The sequence below is a fragment of the Drosophila serrata genome, unplaced genomic scaffold (assembly GCF_035046125.1).
Source record: "Drosophila serrata isolate PLE 108 unplaced genomic scaffold, ASM3504612v1 contig_376, whole genome shotgun sequence".
NCBI classification, from domain to species: Eukaryota; Metazoa; Arthropoda; class Insecta; order Diptera; family Drosophilidae; genus Drosophila; species Drosophila serrata.
This window is the reverse complement of record NW_028257274.1, coordinates 1625458-1647653: the sequence shown is the minus strand read 5'-3', so window position 1 is coordinate 1647653 and position 22196 is coordinate 1625458. Positions and strand designations below refer to the sequence as shown.

The following is a 22196-nucleotide window of genomic DNA, read 5'->3' as shown; positions in this document are numbered from 1 at the left end:
CGTATAAAGCGCAAATATTTGCACACACCAAATGCTTGATAAATGCCACAATCGATGCCCCCCAGACACCATTGCATCGCATCATCGAGTCGAGAGAGAGAGAGCGATGACGTGACGATGCGATGGCATTCAGGGCCATGGTCATAACCCATGGCCATTACCCCATACCAATTCCGCTTATTTCCCTTGACACGGCTAACACGGGGCATAAACGTTTACGTTCGGCGACATTTGGCATTGCATTTTCAATTTTTGCATTTCACATTTCGCACACCAAACTACCTTCGGTGTGTGTGCTGGCCTTTGGCAATGGTGGGTTTTTTATGTGCGCCATTTTAATTCATTTTGCTTGATGTGCGGGCATAAATGCATTAATTGCCCGATGCATTATCCATTAGTTAAGTGGGCAGCCCGAGTTCATGGGTTCAGAGTCCTCAACTCGTGAGTCTCGTTTCGCTTCATTTGTTGTTTATTGCATTATAATTATGCGTCTGTGTGTATGCTTCAATTAACAAATTAAATTTGCCAAATTCAATTTATGGGAAGGCCAAAAGTTGGTCTCTGGCAAATTAAATCATTAATATGATAAATGTAACAGTTTCAATTGGGAGGAACATTAAATTAATCAATGATAGCTTAAGCGAATACGACAGGATATATATTTTTAATAGATGCTCACCTGGTTATTTCCTCCAGCAGCTTGCAAGGATCAGCAGCATAGAACTTAACGCCAAAGTACAAGTCATAAGGATCCGATTTTGGCTTCAATTGTCGGGATATCCGTGAGGCAGGATCCAGCCAATGCTGTTTGGATAAAATGAGGGAAAAAATAAAGCTATAATCGAGATAAAAACAGGTGAGAGGACTTGCCTCAACACACTAAAGCCTGAGTGAATTTCAATGAAGGACACACACTACCCAGCCGGGGCCAATGAAAGCGAAATCATTATGCAATTTGCCCCGCAGGCAAGGAGACTCAAAGAGTTCCTGCAGTTTGCTTTATTTTTTTTCCTTGTTTCAGTTTTCAGCGCTCGACGATGCGCCTGAATGGATCTCAATGAAAACGAAAATGAATTTCAAAAACCAATATGTTGGCCCGAAGGATGCAGGGGACTGGGAACTGGGACCTGAAAGGAGCTGTGCCTGGACACACTTACCGTCTGGTTCTCCTCGTCTATGTAGCGTATGCCGAAGTATGAGGTCTCGATTAAATTGAGCCTGGCAAAGACGACATCCAGCAGAGCCTGGCCCGGCAAATCATCCTGAAAATAGACAAGAAAATTGCTGTTAAAACAGAGTAGGCCCAAGAGTAAGGTAAGAGTGAGATAGTCAGGAGGTAAAGGCTGGAGGGAAAAGCAGGAAAAACGCTGTGCAAAGGCAAACACTGGAAACACTGGCAAACTGTTGAGCCATTGAATGGCCACAGACACGGTCTCTCCTTCGATGTCCTGCCGTCCCCTTTTTCCATCCGCTCGGCTTGCTCCGCCGACAAAAGTGAAAACTTGCCAGTGATAATTATTCAATTGGAAAATTGCTGCCTTTTTGCCTCCGCACACGCTTTTGCAGTACTCTAGATAAAATAAAATGGGAAAATGGAAAAGCGAACAAATAAAATGGGCAAAATGGCCGGCCGAGCAAATAAGGAGAAGGCCAAACAATTTATGGCCAAATCGAAGGCGGCCCAAGTCGGGCAATCAACAATTTTCCATTGGTTTAATTTAATTTGTTAAAGCTTTAAAATGCCAATTCCCCTATTTCTCACCCTCTGTGCGTCCGTTCGACTGTCTGTCTAGTGGCAATAATAAATTGAGTTTATTCTCCGGGGAGAGCTCCAGATCCTGCGGACCCCGAAAAAAAGGTGGCCGCAGCTGCAGGAACCGCAAAAAGCACCCAAACTATGGCCAGGGGCGTGCTATTGTTAACCGCAAAGGCAGGCAGCTCCAGCCACGACCACCCATCCCCGCCAGCGGATGGATTCTCCTGCTCCATCACCAGTGCCAGCTCCAGGTCCAGCTCCAGCTCCAGCTTGTGCTCCATCACCATTGTCTGCAGTGTGTCTCTCATGTGGAGCAGCTGGCGCTTGTGGCCCTTTTGTTTTTGTTGTGACTGCTTCTTTTCCTTTTTATTTTTTTGGCACTGACCAACAGCAGACACTGACTTTTGCCTTTTGTTGCTGGTGTTGCCGTGTTCGACCCGCTGCCATGTTTTATTTATGGTATTTCAGCTCGGTCGAAGGATCCCTTTGGGGGCCACATCCACATCCTGGCACATCCTGCACACGGCATTTCCCTTTTGCATGCATTGGCCCGCTTTATTGTTGTTGCGTAATAAACTTAATGGCTGGCAAGTGTGAACACACTGGGATTCAGAATTCGGGACACGGGATTCGGAACTCACAACTGGCAGTTCCTTCGGTAACTTCGAACCGAACTCGTTTTGAATTTATGTTAAATATATTTTGCTGACCTCAGGGCTTGCGGCTGAAATCGAACTGCTTAAGTTGCCATTTGGGAATTACAAGTGCTAGAAAAGTGGAGTCAAGTTGGGGATGGTATTTTGATACATAATATTTCGATATTTTTAAATGGGAATAGAAAATGGTTCATAGTTAAAGTTGTTTATATGTCTCTTATTAATTCGATATTTCTAATATATTATAGAATTATTGCACTACAAATAACTATCATTAAAGCAAAGTGAACTTATTTAAAATAACATATTTATCCATATATTTCCATTGATAATTACAACCCAAAATATATTAAAGAAAGATAATTTCCCATCTCTAACTCTACCCAAAATATATAGTGGCCAAACACGATAATCTCTTTATGACAACTCAAACCCAAACGCAAAGGTGGGTGGGTGGATTTTTGCATGAACTTCAGGGACCATCGAGGGAACTGGTGTGTGTGCGTGTGTGTCAAAAACAACGACTATTGTCGTTGGCCGTTTACTGATGTGGAGGGAGAGCAGGAGAGTCTAACAGGCGAAAGGAGCTAATAATGCATGTGCCAGTAAATGGAATTTCAGATGAGAGAGTGAGAGCAGAGTAAAATAATATACCTTAAAGTTGGCACACTTTGGTGAGCAGGAGCATCCTTATCGATCCTTCGGAAGAAAGCCATCCCTCTTCAAAATGGAATCCTGGAATCCCAAACTAATAGAGACGCCCAAATAAGTCTCGGTCCTAATGAACTACGCCCCGTGCATGTCTAAAGTCGTTCAACGACTAAATTATGGCTAAAAATCAACGTAAACATGTAAGGGACCGCAATAGCTGGCAATTAATCACCGAAACCCGGAAAAACTTGTGCAAACAAAAGTGTTCAAGTCCCAAAAGGTTTTCCACGTCCAGACAAGTATTTTTTGGGGGCCGAACTCATTTTCCTCTTTTGCCAATTTCTACCCTCAAGCACACACACAACTCACTCACTGACAGAGTTCAATAAATTAGATTTCCCTGAGTCGCAGTGTGCGGAACCAGTGACGTAGATGATGTCTGGGGCATCAAAGGATGATGTGGATGCGGATGCCGATGTCGATATAGCTCTTACTCTGGTCTGATCCTGATGCTGACAGCAGCGAAAGGAGACGACGCAGACTGGGCTGGGAAGAGGGGAGAAAAAAAATTAAGAACACGCCGGATGTGCCGGGCGATGATTATGTTGATGCTAACGATGATTAGGTCTTTGGCTAAAATGTCTTAATCAAATTATGCTTACTTTGATGTTGTTGTCATGCCTCGCTGTCGCTGGCACTGGCACTGTTGCCAAAGGACATCGAATCCTGGCCAAGTACACTTAATGAGCTTACTCGCACCCCGCTCCTAGCCAAGATTGCCACCCGCCGCCTTACTTGTCAGCCAAGAAGAGGAAGTTTTTGCCATGCAACTTAATTAGAGAGCGCCAAGTGGTAAACCGGAAAATATAGCACACATGTCTGGCCAGCCATCCCACCTACCCCCTGCTGGCTTTTCTCTTTCAACCCTTGGGGGACACTTTTCGGAGGGAAAATCCCTGCATCGCGCTTTTGGCTAAAACGTAATCAGCGTCTTGACAAACTTTAACTACGTGACTAACCCAATTTCGGCCTATTGAGAGTGAAGAAATCCTCTGAAAGCCAGGCTTCAACATAATTAACACACGGTTTATGACCTCAAGGCGTTAGGGAAACTTAGGGGGTATATGTTAAGAGCAATAAATAGATGAAATATAAATAAGATTAACTTGTAAAGTTAAACATGCTTACAGACTTCTATTATTTCAAGACATATAAAAACTGAAAGTTCCCCTATGTATGCTCCTTTAAAATAGACAAGCTTTTTGTATACATTTTTTTTTTTTTATTGTTTTTATATTTCAAGTCCAGGAACGATGGTCTGCTTTTTCTTACATAAGCTCATTTGTCGCTTTTTAAATGGAATGGCGGCTTAGAAGAAACGCCAGCTTATTGCCCTTGCAGTGGAATAAAGGCAAGACATACTGCAGAAATGGAGAATAAAAAACAAATCCAAGTCGTTGGCAATGGGGGTCAGGTCAGATGGTGAAAATGATGCCCGGCATCTGCTCCCAAAAGGTTTTCCCCGTCCACGGGTCGTATACTTAATTCCCTGCATGAGTGTGTGTATGTGTGTGACTGTGACTGTGTGCCTGTGTATGTGTGCAGTCTCTCCAATTGCATTGTGCGTATAATTGCGATGCTTGGCTTAAGCGTGCGCTGACCTTTGACAACAAAAAACAACAGGCAGTGCACTCAGAAAAATGCATACGGAAAACCTGATTGTAAATGAGGAAATGAAGCTGATCTTGCATTTTTAAGGCGTGGCGTTTTTCACCTGATTTTTTCATGTTTTCGTATCAGAATATTTTAAAGTAAGCGGAAAATAATATTTGTAGAAGTATTTTTGTGGAAAATACAACGTTTTTCGCTATTGTGTCAGGTTTTCCTTAACTAAATGTATTAATATTGCTTTAAATTTTTGATTAATATTATTATACACATGGAATATATCTTAATTTTAGTCTGATCCTTATAACGATGTGAAGGAATCATTTCCGACCCTATAAATCATATATATTCTTGATCAGAATCAACAGCCAAATCGATCTAGCCATGTCCGGTCAAAAAATAATTTTGTGACATTTTGTCGAAAATTGAAAATTTTATAAAATTTATTATTTTTTTTATTTATTATTTATTTATAAAATTGTAAAAATTTGACATTATTTTGATTTCCTGAATTTTAAAAATTGAGTTTGCAGATTTATTAACCTAATAAAAACTAGCACAAAGACGCTTTCCGAATTGAATTTACTGCTCTTTTGACTGAGTTATGAGTTTTTTAAACTATGATTTTTGGAAGTTTTTATGCCTTTTCGCAGGTTTCATTTTACTTTAGTCAAAAAATAACAATAGCATCAACAAACGCAGTACTCAGATTTATTAAAGCAATAAAAACTAGCACAGGAAAGCTTTCCGAATAAAAAATTAATGCATTTTTAACTTGGTTATGCACTTTTTAAAACTTAGATTTGAGGAAATTTTGTCTATTTTTTATATGCAAAAAAACTTAATTACAGATGTTTTTAGCGTAATTATGATCAATTTACAATACGATCCTTTAGCTCAATTGCTAGCTGCGGTATGCTAAATTAAGCTTATTTACTTTTTAATTTTAAAATACCAATTTTCTGGCTTTTGTTTATAATTTTTCCAAGTGCAGAGTGCACAAAACAGCAGCGCAGCAACATTCGTTTGTGTTTATAACGGCATTATGAGTCTTAAGCTCAGGGCACGCCAAACGCAGTAAGCAAAAAAAAAGAAATATGCAAAAAGGAAAATAAATAAAAATAGAAGCTGGAAAAAAGCAAACAAACGGGGCTAAAACAAGAGAGAGAAATACATATACTTGGGGGGACTGGGAAAATGGGCTGAGATGAAGAAGGCCAGAGAGGGAAAGCACTCAGGCCGCGGTGCCTGCAATGTCACAGACAAAACGGCGACAAAATGAAAGAAAAGCAATGGCAGCAACATCGTGTCGTCGTTATGCACAAAACCAGCCAGAAGCAGCAGCAGCATCAGCATCAGCATCAAGCATTGGGCCCGAAATGCTAAAGCAGATTTATGTCTCCCCCTCGGAAAATCCCCTCCTCCTCCTCCTCCGGTGGTGCTGCCTGCTCATCCCATATTGGCGCATCTTCACCTAACTGAAAAACACATTCAACAAACGAGATTTGCGTAATTCCTGCAGCTCAGCTTCAGCTCGACGCTGAAGAGAAGGTCTCGTCTCGCGTCGGTTTGTTGTTTGCCGGTTTTGTTGGGTTTGTTCCAGGCTATAGCTGGTTGTTCTCCACCGATGTTGTTGTCAGTATATCTGTCTGTCTGTTTGTAGTTCTCCTCCTGGATGCGAATGCTGCTGATGCTGCTGCTCTTTGAGATTCCTCTGCCGTGTGCTGAATACCCTTGGCCAAGAGGGGTTACCTGTGGTACTGACAATGCAATTATCTTGGGGAGATATGAAGGTTTTTCCAAGGAATATCAGTCAAAAGTAAGCTAATATATTCCCTTAATACTTGTCTAGGGAATTTTGAAAATGATAACCAATCAGAAACTATCACAGTTGGGTTCTAAAGATCTTAACATAACATAACATATAACCCCCTCAAAATCGTGGTTTCCTTATAAAATCTAGAGTATTTTTGTAATCGGTTTCATTCTCAAAAGTTCCAGCTCCTCCTTACTCCACAGATGCTGGCAGTTTAGAAACGTCGCTGTCTGTTTACGAGAGTTTTATTTCGCATGCCACGCCAAACGGCACAAAGCCTGACAATGCTCAATGCGGACTTGGCTGCGAATGTGAATGTGAATGTGGCTAAGACTCAGCCTTTGACTCTGACTCTGACTTTGGCTATCCGACTCAGGTTCGGAATCAGCTTTAGCCACAGCTTTAGCGGTGCCCTGGCCTTAGCTGCGATATGAGTTGTGAGCCCGTCATCGTCATCGTCACATAGCGGCATTTCTTATTCTGTTTTTCCCCCATTTTTTTTTTTTTGTTTGTTTGTGTTTTTGGTTAGCGGCATGTTTGGGCTGTTTTTTCTGGGTTGTCGCTGGTTTTTCCAGGGGTTTTTTTTGGCCTGTTGACGCTTGTCACAGCTTTCCGGCACACATTTTCTTTTTTTTTTTTTTGGGATTCTCTTTGAGGGTACAAGCCTTTGCTTTGGCAAAGCTAATACCAGCTCGATATGTGCATCTGGGCGTTCTTGCAAAGCGAATGAAATATTGCACGTGCAACTGTTCAAACTGTTCGAACTGTTCAACTTGTCTTGGGCTTTTCCGGCTGGACTGGAGCTACGACTTCCGCCGCAGCGGCATCACTTGCATTTTCCGCCATCTCCACGATGTCTGTGCAAATGCTGGGATATCATTGTTTGGCTGGCAAATATTTCTACTCTTATCCGAACGAACAAAGGCAAGAAAATGGAAGTTTGGCACTGAGAGAAATATAGGTTTTAAAAATATTACACATTTGAAAAATGAGGCTCTCTCCCTTATCTTCACCAGTAATAATTACTATGCTAACTTAAATAATTTTCCTCCCTCAAATTCAAGCATTTAAGGCCTAATTCTTCCAGGTGTAAACGTCCCTGGTCCGGGACTCACCTTGAATTTCTTTGGCGCTTTGTTCGCTGGCCCATTCAAACGCTTGGGCAAACAAACAGCGAAGCTGGAGCTCTCAGCTCTCAGATCCCAGCTCCACGCTCCACTCTTGGAGCTTGACAGGGCGCAAGAAGTGGGACCGCCGCTGCTGTCTCCGTTCGCTGTTTCAGTTTCTGGTGCCCCGGACCACCAAGTGAGTGAGTTATCTGATGGCCGTCAAGCTGGCATCCCATCCCCATCGCAATCCCCTTTCGGCCTGCCACCCACCCATGGAACTGGCCACCCGCTGGAGCTGGAGCTCCGATCTGTATTTGCGTTTAAAGTTTTTTTGATTGAATTGTTGCAAATTGTTTGCAAATCTATTTCTTCAGTCCCCCTGTGCGGCTCCTCGACGATTGAACAATTGCTTTTTGTCTTGTCTGCGGTCCGGTGCGGGGGCTTTTGTGGCCAACGCAGATCCAAATGCGAGTATTCAGATATTCAGATATAGCCGGCAAAGTCTCGACTTGACACTGAGTTATGGTTCTGACAGCTGCGAAAGGCAACGAACGAACGGGCGGTCTCTTGGCCAGCTTGGCTTGTTCGCCTTTCGAGCCAAAAATTTCTGCTTCTTTTGGTAGGGCGCTTTTTGGTTAATCCTATTATGAACCGAAGCGCAACTTCAGCAACAGATAAAGTAATTACCCCAGCTGCCCAAAAAACGTCAGACACAAAAAAAAAGAGAAAAGAAAAGGGCACAGGCGGGGAAACTATTTCGCTGACTTTGCCAAAAAAAAAAAGGTAAAACATTTGGGGGATTTTTGGGTCTAACCTTTTGCCCCTTATTAATTACGTCATTTAATACGGTTGAAAGCGAGAGTATTGTAAATTTTGGAATTCGGTTACGCTTACAGTGCACTGGAAAAATATATAATAACTGGACTACAGGAAGTACTTGCTACTTGTTTAAATTAGGTAATTAAAACATTATGGTGGCTTAAAAGAAAAAGTTTCAATACGTTTATCTACGTTTAATTATATATTTTGTATGTAAGTTACTATAATAAGAATACTTTTTTTATGCAAACTTGATTGAAGTTTTAGAACGTAAACATTATTCGCATAATCTATTGCTTTTAGAGTACCTTTGTTCTTATTAAACATTCACCTTTTTTTCATTATTTAAATTCCAGGGGTCAATCCAATGGTATGGCCTTCGAAAATGGCCGAATTACCGGCTATAACTGGACGGCACTAATGTTGAATTTAAGCATCACAGATACACCCAGATACATTTTGCCCAGGTGTGGGTGGCTGAAATCTAGACGCCGGCATTTATTTAGCCATTAAACACGCTTCATGGGGCTCTGCTTATTTTCATTTTCATTATCAATTTGAGCTCGCGCTAGCTGCGTCCGGTTTTCGGTTCGGTTCGGTTCGGTCAGAATGGAATGGAATGACTGTAAAAAAGCTTTTAACTTAATTATGTTGGCCATAAACTGCAGGTTTATTTCGACCAGCCCAGCGACCGGCGTGCGAACCACGAGCGGGACTCTAATTAAATGTCGCCCGGGGGCCTGGCCAACATTTTCGCCCATACACTTGGCCAGGAATTACGTATGGCAATGGTTGTGGCTGTGGCTTTAGCTATGGCTATTTCAGATACCGAGTTGGTCCGGAGGGGGGACTGAAGTGTTTGCTCGTGAAACACTCAAACTAACCATTTTCCATTTCGACCTGTCATTGTGGCCAGTATGAAGTGCGCTGGGAATGATTTACATAAATTCTCAAATGGCACCCTGTATTGACAGAATCAAGCGCTGGCCAAACAAAGCCCACACACACTCTTGGCCAGTTGGCCACTCTTGGTTGAGTCGAGGCGGCTTTAACCGTTAAGAAATAATTATATAACCTTATCCAGCAATAACAGGCTTATACCATTTTGGCCGCTTCGAACTCGGTCCGTGGCTCAAGTGCCAAGACCACGGCGAGAAGTGCCGCTCTGCTTGGGAGCACTTCAGGCCAAGTTACCAACTCGAGTTGGACTTCTACTGCGGCGGTGCTGTGCCCCGGCCGAATGTCATTAGCATGGTAAGCGTGATAAATGGCCCACAAACTCACAGATTTGGTCTATATATATATGGATGTGTACTATATAGAGGTGCACACGTTCCCATCTGGCTGCAGAGGTACATGTCTGGGCATGAAGTCGTCAAAATCATTTGTCACAGTTTTGCCAGCTTTTAAGTGGCTGTTTGGCTGGATGACTGGATAGCTGACTGGCTGGCCTCCAGGGCCACAGCCGCGCCAGAGGCTTTGTCCCAATCTTCGACGGGTTCAACTCCATTTTTCAAACTTTTGTCTCGCCAACTTTAAGATCTCTTGGAATTTTTGTGGCAACACTGAAGTATACAATGGGTTCTTAAGGGAATGAGAAAATTCCGAGTTAGCAGAGTTATTTTTCCCACAAATTTGTTAATTCTTTTGTTCTTAACTTGGACTCTTAAATAAAATATAAGCTAGAGTAATTAATTTCGAAGTAATTTGGTATTTAAAGTTTTCTTTAAACTATTATTTAGTTTCATATTCAAATATTCACAATAATTATTCCCAAATGTTAGCAATTAAAATCAAAACTAATTATAATTCATAGCCAAATAATTTCAGCGAATTTCATTCATAACTTTGTGTCCGTGTTTGTTTTTCATTTGTCAACTTAAATATAATCCGCAAGATAACGCATTCCAAAAAATCACTCATACGCAACGTTTAACACAGCTCTTGGCATGGCCATGAAATATCGATTACGCAACTGCCGCTTTTGCCAGATGAGGAGACAGATGACGAGACAGACAGACAGACTGAGAGAGAGAGACTGATGTGAGATATATATTGCAGCATTGACTGATGTTGTGGATATAACTGTTTCGGGTAACTCGGCGCCAATGGAAATGCAAAACGAGTCAACCGCAAAGTGAACTCCTCATCAGCTCTCTCATCTTTTCTACACTGCCAGCAGTGGCCTTTAACTCGAAATTGAATAAATAAAATTTTATGGAATTGGTACTATTAAATTAACAATTTGAATAGAGTTTATTTATTATATTTGTATACCCTTGTCAGGGTATTATAATATCAATCAGAAGCTTAAAACACAGTGAAGCAGTCATTTCCGACCCTATAAATCATATATATTATTGATCAGCACAAAAAGGAGAATCGATCTAGCCATGTCCTGTTGAAAAATACATTTTTGAAAATTTTTCAAAATTTGAAAATTTTATAAGGGGTTACATCATTAAAATTGTCAAAATTTGACCAAAAATTGAATTTTCTAAATTTTAAAACTAAGTATACAGATTTGTTAGCGCTATAAAAACTAGCACCGGAATGGTTTCCGAATTGAAATTAATGCATTTATGTCCGAGTTATGATATGTTGATCCTTCGATACCATGATCCAATGGCTTACTGTAAGGAAGTTAGTTTAACTGCTTCTTATTTTCCTGAAAAGCTATTGTTTAATCTCTTAGTTAAATATATTCTTAAAGTAACTAAGAATTTAACTAAGAAATTATTGATTTATATGCATTTCCATTATTGGAAATAAGATAAACGCGAATTATGCCTAGAAAAGCAACTCACAGAATGGTTTTGATTGCCTTAAATACTTTCAGAAACCGTTTACAGTTCGGAATATATTTTTTTTTTCAGAGTAGATCCCTTGAATGTTTTCCCCTCCTCCCCCTCGATTGTCACTAATGGCAGACTGCAGCCGTTTGGTTGGTCTTTAAGTGCGTGCGCTTAGTGCCATCGGCAGCCGTCAAAATCAACACAGAAGCATGGCATTGCTGTCCGGGTTTGCTGTTGTTGCCGGTTGTTGGAGTCGCTGGTGGCAATTTGACAGACAGTTGGGGCAAACTCAGTGTCTCCCTTTGGATATCCTTCCCCTACCCTGCCCTACCCTGCCTGAAGCCGTGTAAATAAAATTACGTTTCGAGGCTGGCGGCCACACGCATATTTTTTGTGCCTTTCCTCCGCGACTCTTGGACATTTTTGCATATCAGGTCGTCGTCATCGCAGCAGCGCGGCTCTTTGAGTTTTCATTCATGGGGCTGGCTTTCGACGTTGTTTGTCGTGGCTTTTTTTCCAGGGTTTTCGGAATTTGTCGGCGAGTCTTTTATCAATCATGTGGCCGTCGTCCGACGAGGTGAGTCGCCCGGGCGACCGGGGCCAATAATGACAAGCGATAAGTTGCCAGCGAGTAAGTGAGTGAGTGAGTGAGTGGTACTTGCTCTTTGCTGCTGCTGCTGCAGTGCCTTACCTCAGTCTAAGCTCATTAATAGTGACCCCCGGGGGCAAGTGAGCCCGGCCGCAAACCAGGCATTGTCAAATTGTGGCCACGCCTCCTAATGCACAATGTGCGAGGCCCGCGGCGATTTGGCTTGTAAAATTATTATAAATCTCCGCTGATGAGCTGTGATTATTAGCGTTTTACGTGCTCCAATTTTTGCTCATGCCACGAGCTGGCAAGTGTCATTAGTCAGTTCTTGGAATGGCTAAACTAGTCTGTCGTCGTCGTGGCCATAGTCCCCAACCCGATTCGCGATCCACATGCCGGACCTCAAGTCGCTCGATCACTCAGGAGCCGAGATGCAACTCCACTCATCGCCGTGGGCGATTCACGCTCAACTGGTCCAATTACCGCACACACTTGCAGCTCAGCGGGAATACTTACATAGTATGTTAAGTATACATTTATGTATGTACAAGGTATGACTTCGGGGCGAATGCAAAATTAACTGTGCGGCCCTTTAAGTCACTGCTAATTATGTCGCAGACCGCACAGGCATCGCAGGCGAGTTGACATGAATTTGCATTGAATATGATCGGGTATCGTGTTGTAGTTGAACTTTATCGGAGCTGAAAATCTACAGATTAATCTGCATTATTCATAATGCATAACCCTACACAAGGTTGATTTAAAAAGGAAGTTCAAAAATAGTTTCCATAACTACTTGCCTCTAGGGTTATACTTTGCCTATTTATATTTCATAAGTTTATAGTCCAACTTACATTAAAATTGTATGCTCAACAAAGACATTTCTCATTTAACATAATCTTCTACCCAGATTAATCCTAGATTACTTTGAAATGAAAACCCAGGGAAACCCAGAGTTATTTTTCTGTTTTTGACAAGAACAAAATTAATTTTCCCTTGACAATTGTTTTCGGCCCATAAATATGAATGTGATTTATCCACAATCGATATAGTTTTCAACATGGGAACTATACAACATGTCATCGGACGCGCTTTATAGCTTTTAAATGAAATTTCCCAAGACCATTCATAACTGATTTATGCCCCCGATTCGGTCCTCGGAATATTTTTCAATTAAAAGACAAAGAGGAGAGACAAATACAAATATGCTGGCTCCGAGTTTCATTTTCATGTGGATTTTATTGGACAAGTTTTGCAGAGGTTTGCTGAAATCAAAGACCAGAAACCAGGCCGTCGCGACGGCAGCACAGTCAGTGTGTGTGTGTGTGGAGAAAAATCACAACAATTTATTTGATTTGCCCGCACAATGATGCCAACTATGAGATGGCGTGCAAAATCAGCACAATTTTTCCACAGCTTTCAGCTTTCAGCTCCCATGTCCCAGGTCTCGGATGACGGAGACAAAGGGCGACAACGAGATGCGAGGATGCCACTGCCACTGCCTCAGCATCAGCCTCAGTCAGGCGACCCATTTAATTTGGCAAACGTGAGCAGTTTTAAGTCAAGAGATGGATGGCTGGAAAAGCGGGGGAAAACGCTGAGGGAAAAGCGGTGAAAACGGAGGGACACCGTTAGACATCTGTGGCTATGGACGTGTGAATGATGACACTTTGCATGTTTGCCAAGTCACAAGGCCCTGCACTAAATATTGATGAGGGTGAAGGCACACACCCCTTTTTCACATCGCACCCCCTAAAACTTTGGGGCACGTGCAAAGTATGCAACACTTTTTGTCATTCAACGGAGACCACAAAATGCTGTTGACGATGATGATGATGCTGATGATGATGACAGAGGGGGCGTTGAGCGAAAGCGAAAGAGTTGGTTATGTTTACACGGGGGGTTGACAGCGCAGGGAAAAACTAAACTGTTAGGGGCTGAAACTCACCTTGATCTCGTGTATAAACTCGGTTTCATCCAGCAAATTAATGCGCACGGACATAATCCGTGATGGGCGACAAAGGCAGTTCATGTTGCTTGCCGTGCGTTTCTCCCTCTGTCTCCAGTGACAAGATTAAGTATACGCCGCGTTTGACATTTTCTGCAATGGCAAAAAAAGAAAGATAGAAAGTGGCAATTAATATGTGCGGGTAATTAACAAGTGCTATGCAGTTATCATCGTCTGTGGCAATTAGTCGGAATGCAACTGCATTTGCAACTGGTTTGCTTGATGCATGGGGAGAAAATTAGATATTATAGTAAAATTTTAAGACAAAGCAAGGATTTCCTTATTAAAAACCGTCATCAAAGAAACAGTACATGATGATGAAACAATTTTCCTTAAACAAATAATGAAGTAAATATTATTATTAAGAAAGATTTCCAAACCTAAAACCATATTTTAAATTATTTGTGAATTTAAAGTCATTTTTATACCCCTAAAGTGTAAATCAAAGGCTTGTTAACCAGTGAAGGAGTCATTTCCGACCCTATAAATCATATATATTCTTGATCAGAATCATAAGCTGAATCGATCTAGCCATGTCTGGTCAAAAAATAAATTTTTGACATTTTGTCGAAAATTGAAAATTTTATAAGGGGTTACATCATTAAAATTGTGAAAATTTGACAAAAATTTTGATTTCCTGAATTTTTAAGTTGAGTTTGCAGATTTATTAACCTTGTAAAAACTAACACAGAGACGCTTTCCGAATCGAATTTACTGATTTTTTGACTGAGTTCGAGATTTTTAAATTTGTATTTGTCCAAAATAACCTTGGCCCTTTGAAGCTACCTTTCTTGTTAACAAGATTTTTCCTTTATAAAATTATTGTTTATTTATTCAATTTCGTTTATTATTTTCTTGCTTAAGAACCTCTTTATTTAAAGTGTAATAAGGTAACTAACGCAGATGCAACTATCTCTGGCATTTGACTGAAGCTAAAGCTAGAGTATCTCATTCCCTGACTAGGCCTTGTTTTAATAACTCTTTTGGCTTCGTCGCCGTTTATCTGCAACGCAGATCAGCGGCAACAGCAACATCAGCAGCAACATCAACATCAACAGCAGCAACAGCAACATCAGCAGCAACAGCAACATCAGAGGCAATGACAGTCCAACTGTCAGCGGTTGCCGCTCCCTAGTTGGGCATTATCATTATAATTTTATAATTGCGGTTGTTTGCCGGCGATAAGTTTAATATGCATGAAGGGAAGGGAAGGGCGAAATGGAAGTGGCAATGGCAATGGCAGCGGCTGGCAAAGAATCACCTACGGCAACAACAACAAAAGTCACTTAAGCGGATTAGTTAAAGGGCCTCTCACAGTGTTTGTGTTTCTGTGTGTGTGTGTTGGCCAAAAGCAGATTATGTCATTAGAGTTATAGTACATGGTCCCAGAAGAGTAGAAGCAGAAGAGTGGCAGAGCGGAGGCACTGAGCACCGTATCGGAGGAGGAAGCGCCAGGCTTTGGCCTGCCACGCTTTAATGGGCCAGTTTTAAGTCATCATGACGAAATACTGGGGACAGTCGCACCCCCGAAAAGAAATGCGGCCGATAAAGGGGCTCCCTAAGTACCCCTAAGTATGTATGATAGACAACTGCATGTGACGTTCGCTAAAGCAGTGACTAACATTTTAAGATTGCGCTCCCGTTCGCCCCAGTCCGGACTAACATTTCAACAGTTGATCCCGTCAAATTAGTTTGAGCCCCGAACGAAATTAAGCCACGGCAATGTCTGTTGTATTTCACGTTGATATCTCTCGGCAACTTCACACGAATTTCGCCGACGAAGTCGGAGAAAGAGCACCGAGTACAGAGTACTCACTACTCACTACTCAGTACACTGCGTTCGCCTTTTGTAACCAACACACACAGTACTATATGGTACCATATAGTAGTGGTGGAGTACATGCAAAATAATTAATGTGCACTCGCCTAATGAAAGGCAACGGCAGCAACAGCAGCCGAGGAGGAGCTGCTGGCAACAAGTGCAGCGGCTTGCCGGCTTTTCACACATATTTCACATGGCCCCGCAGACCTCAAGACAGTTGTTTTGCATAGGATATATGGTACTACACTATCCTATGGTTAGCCGTGTGTGCTTTCATTAGGGGCTGGCACATTTCCCAGTGGCGCTCATTACACTAATGAAATATTATGCCTAATTAATGGAAAGTCGCCTGCCAACTTGACTGGCATCTGTCACACATCTGTCTTTAACTTGGTCACTCTGTCAACGCGGCAGCAGCAGCGTGAGCAGCATCGCACCAACAGCAGCAACATCACAGCAGCAACATCAATTAAAATGCAGCATATTTATGTGAATGACAGGCGGCATGAATGGACGTTGTGGAGAATGTGGAGGAGACGCAGTGGAAATAATTTTAATTGCAGCCAAACGCACGCAGCAACAACAAGTTCATTCAACTTGCCGACACGCCCCCGCCTCCCAGCTCTTTGGCACAGCGGAAATTACAATTTACATTTATGTGCCGCACTTTTACGATGGCATTTTCCAACATTTTCTTTAAATTTAATGCTCATCTCGTTAAGCGGCCCGCCTAGAAGTTATGTATATTTAAATGGGAAGCAATTTGGTAGGCCATAAACTGATTAATTGCCATGTGAGCTTCAAATAACCTTTTCCCGTACCGGCTTTCAAATCGATGGAAAAATAAAAACCAAACTTAAATCCCAAATGTTCAGCAACTTTGGCAAAGTTAACCGCAAGGCAATATGTGTTCTTGGGATACCCAAAAATCCTGCACACACACATGATAAATATGCCATTGATCGATTTTTGAGCAGTTTCACCCGCCTTTCCTCTCCGCATTTATATATGACACTGGGGAAATTTATCGCCCCCGCATATTTATAGCGTCATATCTTTATGCCCGAGCCTGTGTTTACAGGACATCATCAACATCAGCATCGACTTCAGGCAGCCAGCGACACCCTCATAATTTCTTTTCCCATCAAATTTATCACAGCGGCAGCAGCGGGCGGTGGGCGGTGGGCGTGACTTTTGGCCAGAACCCCTCCCCAGAAACTCCCCCCCCCCATGCTGATGGGTAGGGGGAAAAACTTGGCTTGATTTGTGATAAAGTGCGTGTGGCATTTGGCAAAGGCCAACACACACCCGCCTCCTCTCGCCTTTGCCTATTTATCAGACGAAACTTTGCTTTCAATTTTCCGGGGGATTTTACTACTTTCCTGCTCGTCCCTCTACGTTTTTTATACCCGCTACATTTTTGTTTAAAGGGTATGCTGTATTTGTTCTTTTGGGTTATTAAAAGGGAAAAAGAAGCAGTTTTCCCCGGAAAAATTCTTACACGAAATCCACTGCTGACAAAGGTATTGACAATTTAATTTAATTTGGAGCTATAAACAAAAAATATGAGTTCTGCCTTTACAACCAACCAAACCTTCATTAAAGGGATTTTACCAGCTTCCTCTCAAAGTTTTCTCCTTAAAGTATTCAACCTTTTTGGCTAAACTGTGTGCTGAGTATTTCCTAAACGAGACACTCCCTCGTAACCTTTCTACTTATTTTTCCTTAAGCTTTTTCCGGGCGGTATATTAATAATATTTCTGCAATACACATACACAATGTGCCCCTGTTCATGGCTTACAGCTCTCCCTTTTGCCACGCATCATCATAAACCCCCACGACTCCCTACTTGCATTCATTTCTGCTTTTCTTGGCTGATGGACGGACCAAGGCAGCGTATCAATAACTGAAAATGTCTCAAACAGCATTTTGTCATATTTCAATGGATCATGGGGACCCTTCGTCCCGATGCTTTTCCGCACATTTCCTTCGCTCCGTGTTGCCGTTTTATGTTTGCGGAAGTAACACCGAGCCAAGTCAGAGGAAAAGGCGAAAGGCGAAAGGCAAACAAACTTTCAGCACATACTACATCTGGAGCTGGAGGGGACAGACTCCGGTGGAGTTTTTCGGTCTGATTCTGGCACTGGCACTAGCTCTGGCTAAACGAAATTATTTATTACTCGCTCGCTGTGTGCGTAGAAGCTGCTGCTGCTGCTGCTACTGTAATGATGATGAAAAACGTGAAAGCATCGAAAAGTGCAAATGGCAAAGAAAAAGGTGTGCGAGAGTCTGAAATCAGAAGGATTGCCCGGCCTCAGACACCGGAGCATGCGAACCTGATCCTGAACCTCGGCGAGTGCCAGAGCTTAATGATGATTAAATGGGCGCTCCGGGTTTTTTGGCATTAGATGGGGGGATATTGAGGGTGTGGAAGCCAGGAGACTCTAAGGCAGTGATTTCCTCCTCTTTTTAGTTGGTTGATTTGACTATGAAATGGAGCTTATTGGTTCGGTTCTGGGGGCGGGCAGTGAGATGTAAATAACTCTCAAATGAGCTGGAAAATTGAAGCCAAGGGCAAAGGCATTTATTTTTCCGCAGACTCCGAAGTCTCCGACTGGAGACTTAATGGAGGAGGTGTGCATGCCATGACTTCGGGGAAATTCCGCTCTCTGACGGACAAGGAAGGGTTCTCCAGCGAGCAATGACATAATCCCGGCCAGAATTAGTTGGAAAAATATATCTCCACTCGATGCTCCTCTTGAGATATGTATGTACATATGCGTGCGCAAAATTACTTAATATTTGTTCACGAGTTACTCGTCTTGTTCGCCGACTTCAGTGCTAATTTCCAAGAATTTTGCTAACTCGACTCATTCCCTCAAAGCCATATGCATGGCTAGCTATGCAGAGAGAAAAATAATGCAGATCTTTCCATTTAAATATATATGATTAAGTTGTGAAAGCTACAGAGATTTATAGCTGCTTAATTGGCTTTCATTTAATATTTATAAGTGCAGGAAAATATAGGGTAATTATAAGTGAATAAATGACCGATTTTCCTCACATTTCTCTCTGTGCTTGGCGATAGCCAGAGTCATGGACGTGGCCACAAAAGCAGGCAAGTTGGCAATCCGCAGGCGGGCATAAATTTTACAGCCACCACACACAATTGCCACATAACATATGAGGTGGATTGGATTGGTGGTGGTGGCAAGGATACGGGGTGGCAGCAGCGGTGGAGTAGCCCAAGTCGGGTGGGGCGTTGGGCGTGGGCCCGGCATACCTTGAGGCATTTTCAGCAATTAACACGGTCGACGGCATGTCTTGGCGCCCACTTTCCACGACGGCGACGGGGTCCACAATCAGACTCAGATTCACAGCCTCCTGCTGCTGCTGCTGAGCGTTTCTTTCTCACTTATTTTTGGCACGTAATGAGCCTGGAGAACCCATTGGATTGTCCGAGACAGCCGGGGCTCTAATTGCATTGACGCTTGTGCTCCGGTATGACACTGTGGCCCCCGTCTCTTCCGTCCGGCATTGCCGCATTCCGCATCCTTGTCCCCCTTCCTGGCAGACTCCTTGGACTGATTGAGTTGCAGTTAATTATGCCTCGCTGGCATTTCGATGATTTTAATGATTTGTAGCGGTTTGCGGGCAAATATTTCGCTTGCGTCTTGTCCCCGAGTAAAGTCACGTATGTATGAGCCTCTCAACTGTTTGCACATTTTTTTTGTCGTAATAATACCTGGCAATTGGTGGAGATAGAGGTATGCTCTGCTCATAGGAGAGTACCTCAGGAAGAAGGTTGGTAGATTACTTAGTCTTTTCTCCATGTAACTTAATTTTAAAGATTTTTCTAAGCTGTTAAATACAAAAGGATACTGAACAATATACATTAGTTTCCAACGAGCGGAAAACAATGCCCCCAAGGAGTCCTTATCTGCAATATTAAATTGGTTCCTTCAAGACGAATTACTAGCTGTTACAGGACATCATCTAAGGACATCATATTAAGAGATGAACAAGCCTATGCTTTCCAGTACTAGGTATATCATAGTCTATGCCTTGACTTCTCTATAACGTTCCTTCTTGTATATATTTATTTTTTTCGCTGAATCCTTGTTGGGATCCCAGCAACGACAACCGTCGAGTGCAATGACACACAAGATTTTTGCGCCGTGTGCTGTATGAGTATTTATTTACAGTTGCCGACAACGACAGCTGCCTCCAATGAATCAGCGTGTGCTGGTGTGTGCGTTAATATTTAAGCGGTTGCATGGGAACTTGTTAACACCAACCAGCAAGCCAACCAGCCAGCCAGACCAGGAGACCCGACCCGACCAGAACGAGACCCAGCCCCAGACCAAGTCTCTAGCCCAGACAAGCGTCAAGGGAGCCAGAAGGGAGCACCCAAAAGGGTGCCGAGGATGTGGTGGCAGGAGGGGCAGGAAGCTGCATGGCTACGTGAGTGATTGTCAAGTGCTTGACGCTGCAGACAAATGAAATTCGCTTAAAGTGCGCCACAGCCGCAGTCGCAGTTGCACTTGGACCAGGGACTAGGGTTCAAGCTGGAGGCAAAGCAATGCACTTGAAAGAATGTCGATATAATACTTACAAAGAAGAGTTCAAAACTAATCGATTTTTATTTCAGAGATATTAAGAAACATACATGCAACCTGTTATATTTTAATTAGTATCTTAGTTCACTCAAAGTGATAGTAAATATAACATATTACCTCATTATATTGATTAATCCTGTTTCCTTTAGGATTCCTATTTTTATTCACTTTCTTGATTTATTATTAAAGTATTATTAAACCTATTTCTAAAGTGTATCTGTAGCTGAATGCCTGGTACCGCGTCTGGTCTGTAGGACAACTTGACTGGCTGTCTGTGAGGGGGCGTTGTTTGAGGCTGAGGCATGTTTCAGCTTACCCAGGGGACTAAGCTCTTGGGATATATAAGCACTTGATTAAAGGAATCCCTTACAATTCAGACATATTCCCATATACCTTACCCGATTGCAGGGTATCCCCCTGCAGCCTTTGGCTATCAAGCTTCGTGTGGTAGTTGCCTCAGGCTGATGTTGTTGCAAAGGTAACGTCATCATTCCTGTCGCTGCATTCCTGCTTACCTCACACCCCTTGCTTTTATTTATAATAAAAAAAGAAAGAAAATATATATATATATATTATACAGTAACTAAAGGAGAAAAATACTCTTTCTTGTTTTTCTCTTTGCTTTCTTTAATGGAGGCTGCACTCTGCCAGCGAAACTGTAAAATAGAATCAAGACATTCGTCATGTTGCGGAAAATGCATTTTATTTTCTATTCGGTCTGGCACATGCGTGAAAATTGCTTTATTTTTAATGACTCCCATGGAACGGGGAGTGGGAGTGGGAGTGGGATTGGGAGACAGCTGATGTTGCATTTGCATGGCTCCGAGATACAATGCAATCCCAGCCACGAGATGGTTAAGTATAGTAATGCCAGCTCCATGATGGGGGGTGTTTTCTGTGCATGTCATTAACTTTATGAGTGCTTAAATGTGGCTGAAGCCACAGAAACTGTAGCAGCTCAAGGTAACGGAAGCTGCAATTGCAATCGCAGTTATGGGGCCAGGCTACCCTGCAAAATTACCGGCATTACCACGCCCCCCTGATATATACATATGTATATACTGGTCTCCGGCAATTCTCCAAAGTGTTTCACTTGCTGCCAAACAATAAACCGGGCCAACATAAATTTTCCTACGCACCGAAATAGAAATGCCACAGAGCGATATACCTACTCCTATTCTATGTAACATATATATAAGTGTATATATATGGCCACCTTGCGACACACGTGTTACAAATTTTATATGAGCCAAAGGAAAGCCGGAAGCGGGAAAAAGGGAATATAATATAGGAGAGCCTTCCACTGAACAGATAAAGGAAAATACCCACAGAGGAGTCAGCTGGCGATGAGGATTCCATTGCTCTGCTCATCTGCCTCCCGGTTTGGTTACCATTTTTATATATGCGCACAGGAAAAATGTCGTAAAAAAGTTTTACGATCAAACATTGCACTTTATGTGCTTTTATGTAAAATTACCGTACAACATTGGCAACATTGTCAGCTGAGCTGTAAAAGTAGCAGGAATAGCAGCAATAGAATAGCTCGAGGACAGGGATCAGAGTCGGGAGTAGGAGCTGGAGCTGGAGCTGGAAAGGTACCCCGAGGTGGCGCCCAGAAGAGTCCCCAGGCCACGAGGCAATCAGGCAAAGTTGCCGCATCCCCATCCCCATTCCAGTAAAGGCCTTGTGGCCGGGGTAAATCCAATTTACTTATTTGAGTGACTGTGCCTCCCATTCTCTTCCACCCAAAATGCCACCTGCTGCCACCTTTCACTGCTTAAAAACTCCTTAAAAAAATCGCAGCAACTATGCGTATGCCTGACATAAGTTATGACTCCAATTAGCTGCTCCCTTTTTAATTGGTCTTCCACTCCTTTTTTCCCCCTAA

General features: G+C 42.5%; 1 protein-coding gene and 1 long non-coding RNA gene across 5 annotated transcripts in view; one reads left to right on the top strand and one right to left on the bottom strand.

Moving 5' to 3' along the window:
* LOC110191109 (uncharacterized) overlaps window positions 1-22196 on the bottom strand; it is a 68952-nt gene that overhangs the window by 24230 nt on the left and 22526 nt on the right. For all 4 annotated transcript variants that reach the window (XM_086839668.1, XM_086839671.1, XM_086839670.1 and 1 more), the window contains 3 exons: window positions 13808-13960; window positions 1158-1262; window positions 680-804 (listed from right to left, as the gene is read on the bottom strand). In XM_086839668.1, the coding sequence (XP_086695794.1) occupies window positions 680-804; window positions 1158-1262; window positions 13808-13891 (314 nt within the window). In that variant the 5' untranslated portion in view covers window positions 13892-13960. The remainder of the gene's footprint in view (window positions 1-679; window positions 805-1157; window positions 1263-13807; window positions 13961-22196) is intronic.
* Window positions 5430-10299, top strand: LOC110191110 (uncharacterized). Its single transcript, XR_002320023.2, has 2 exons — window positions 5430-9729; window positions 9798-10299. It is a non-coding gene; the product is annotated as an uncharacterized LOC110191110 (long non-coding RNA).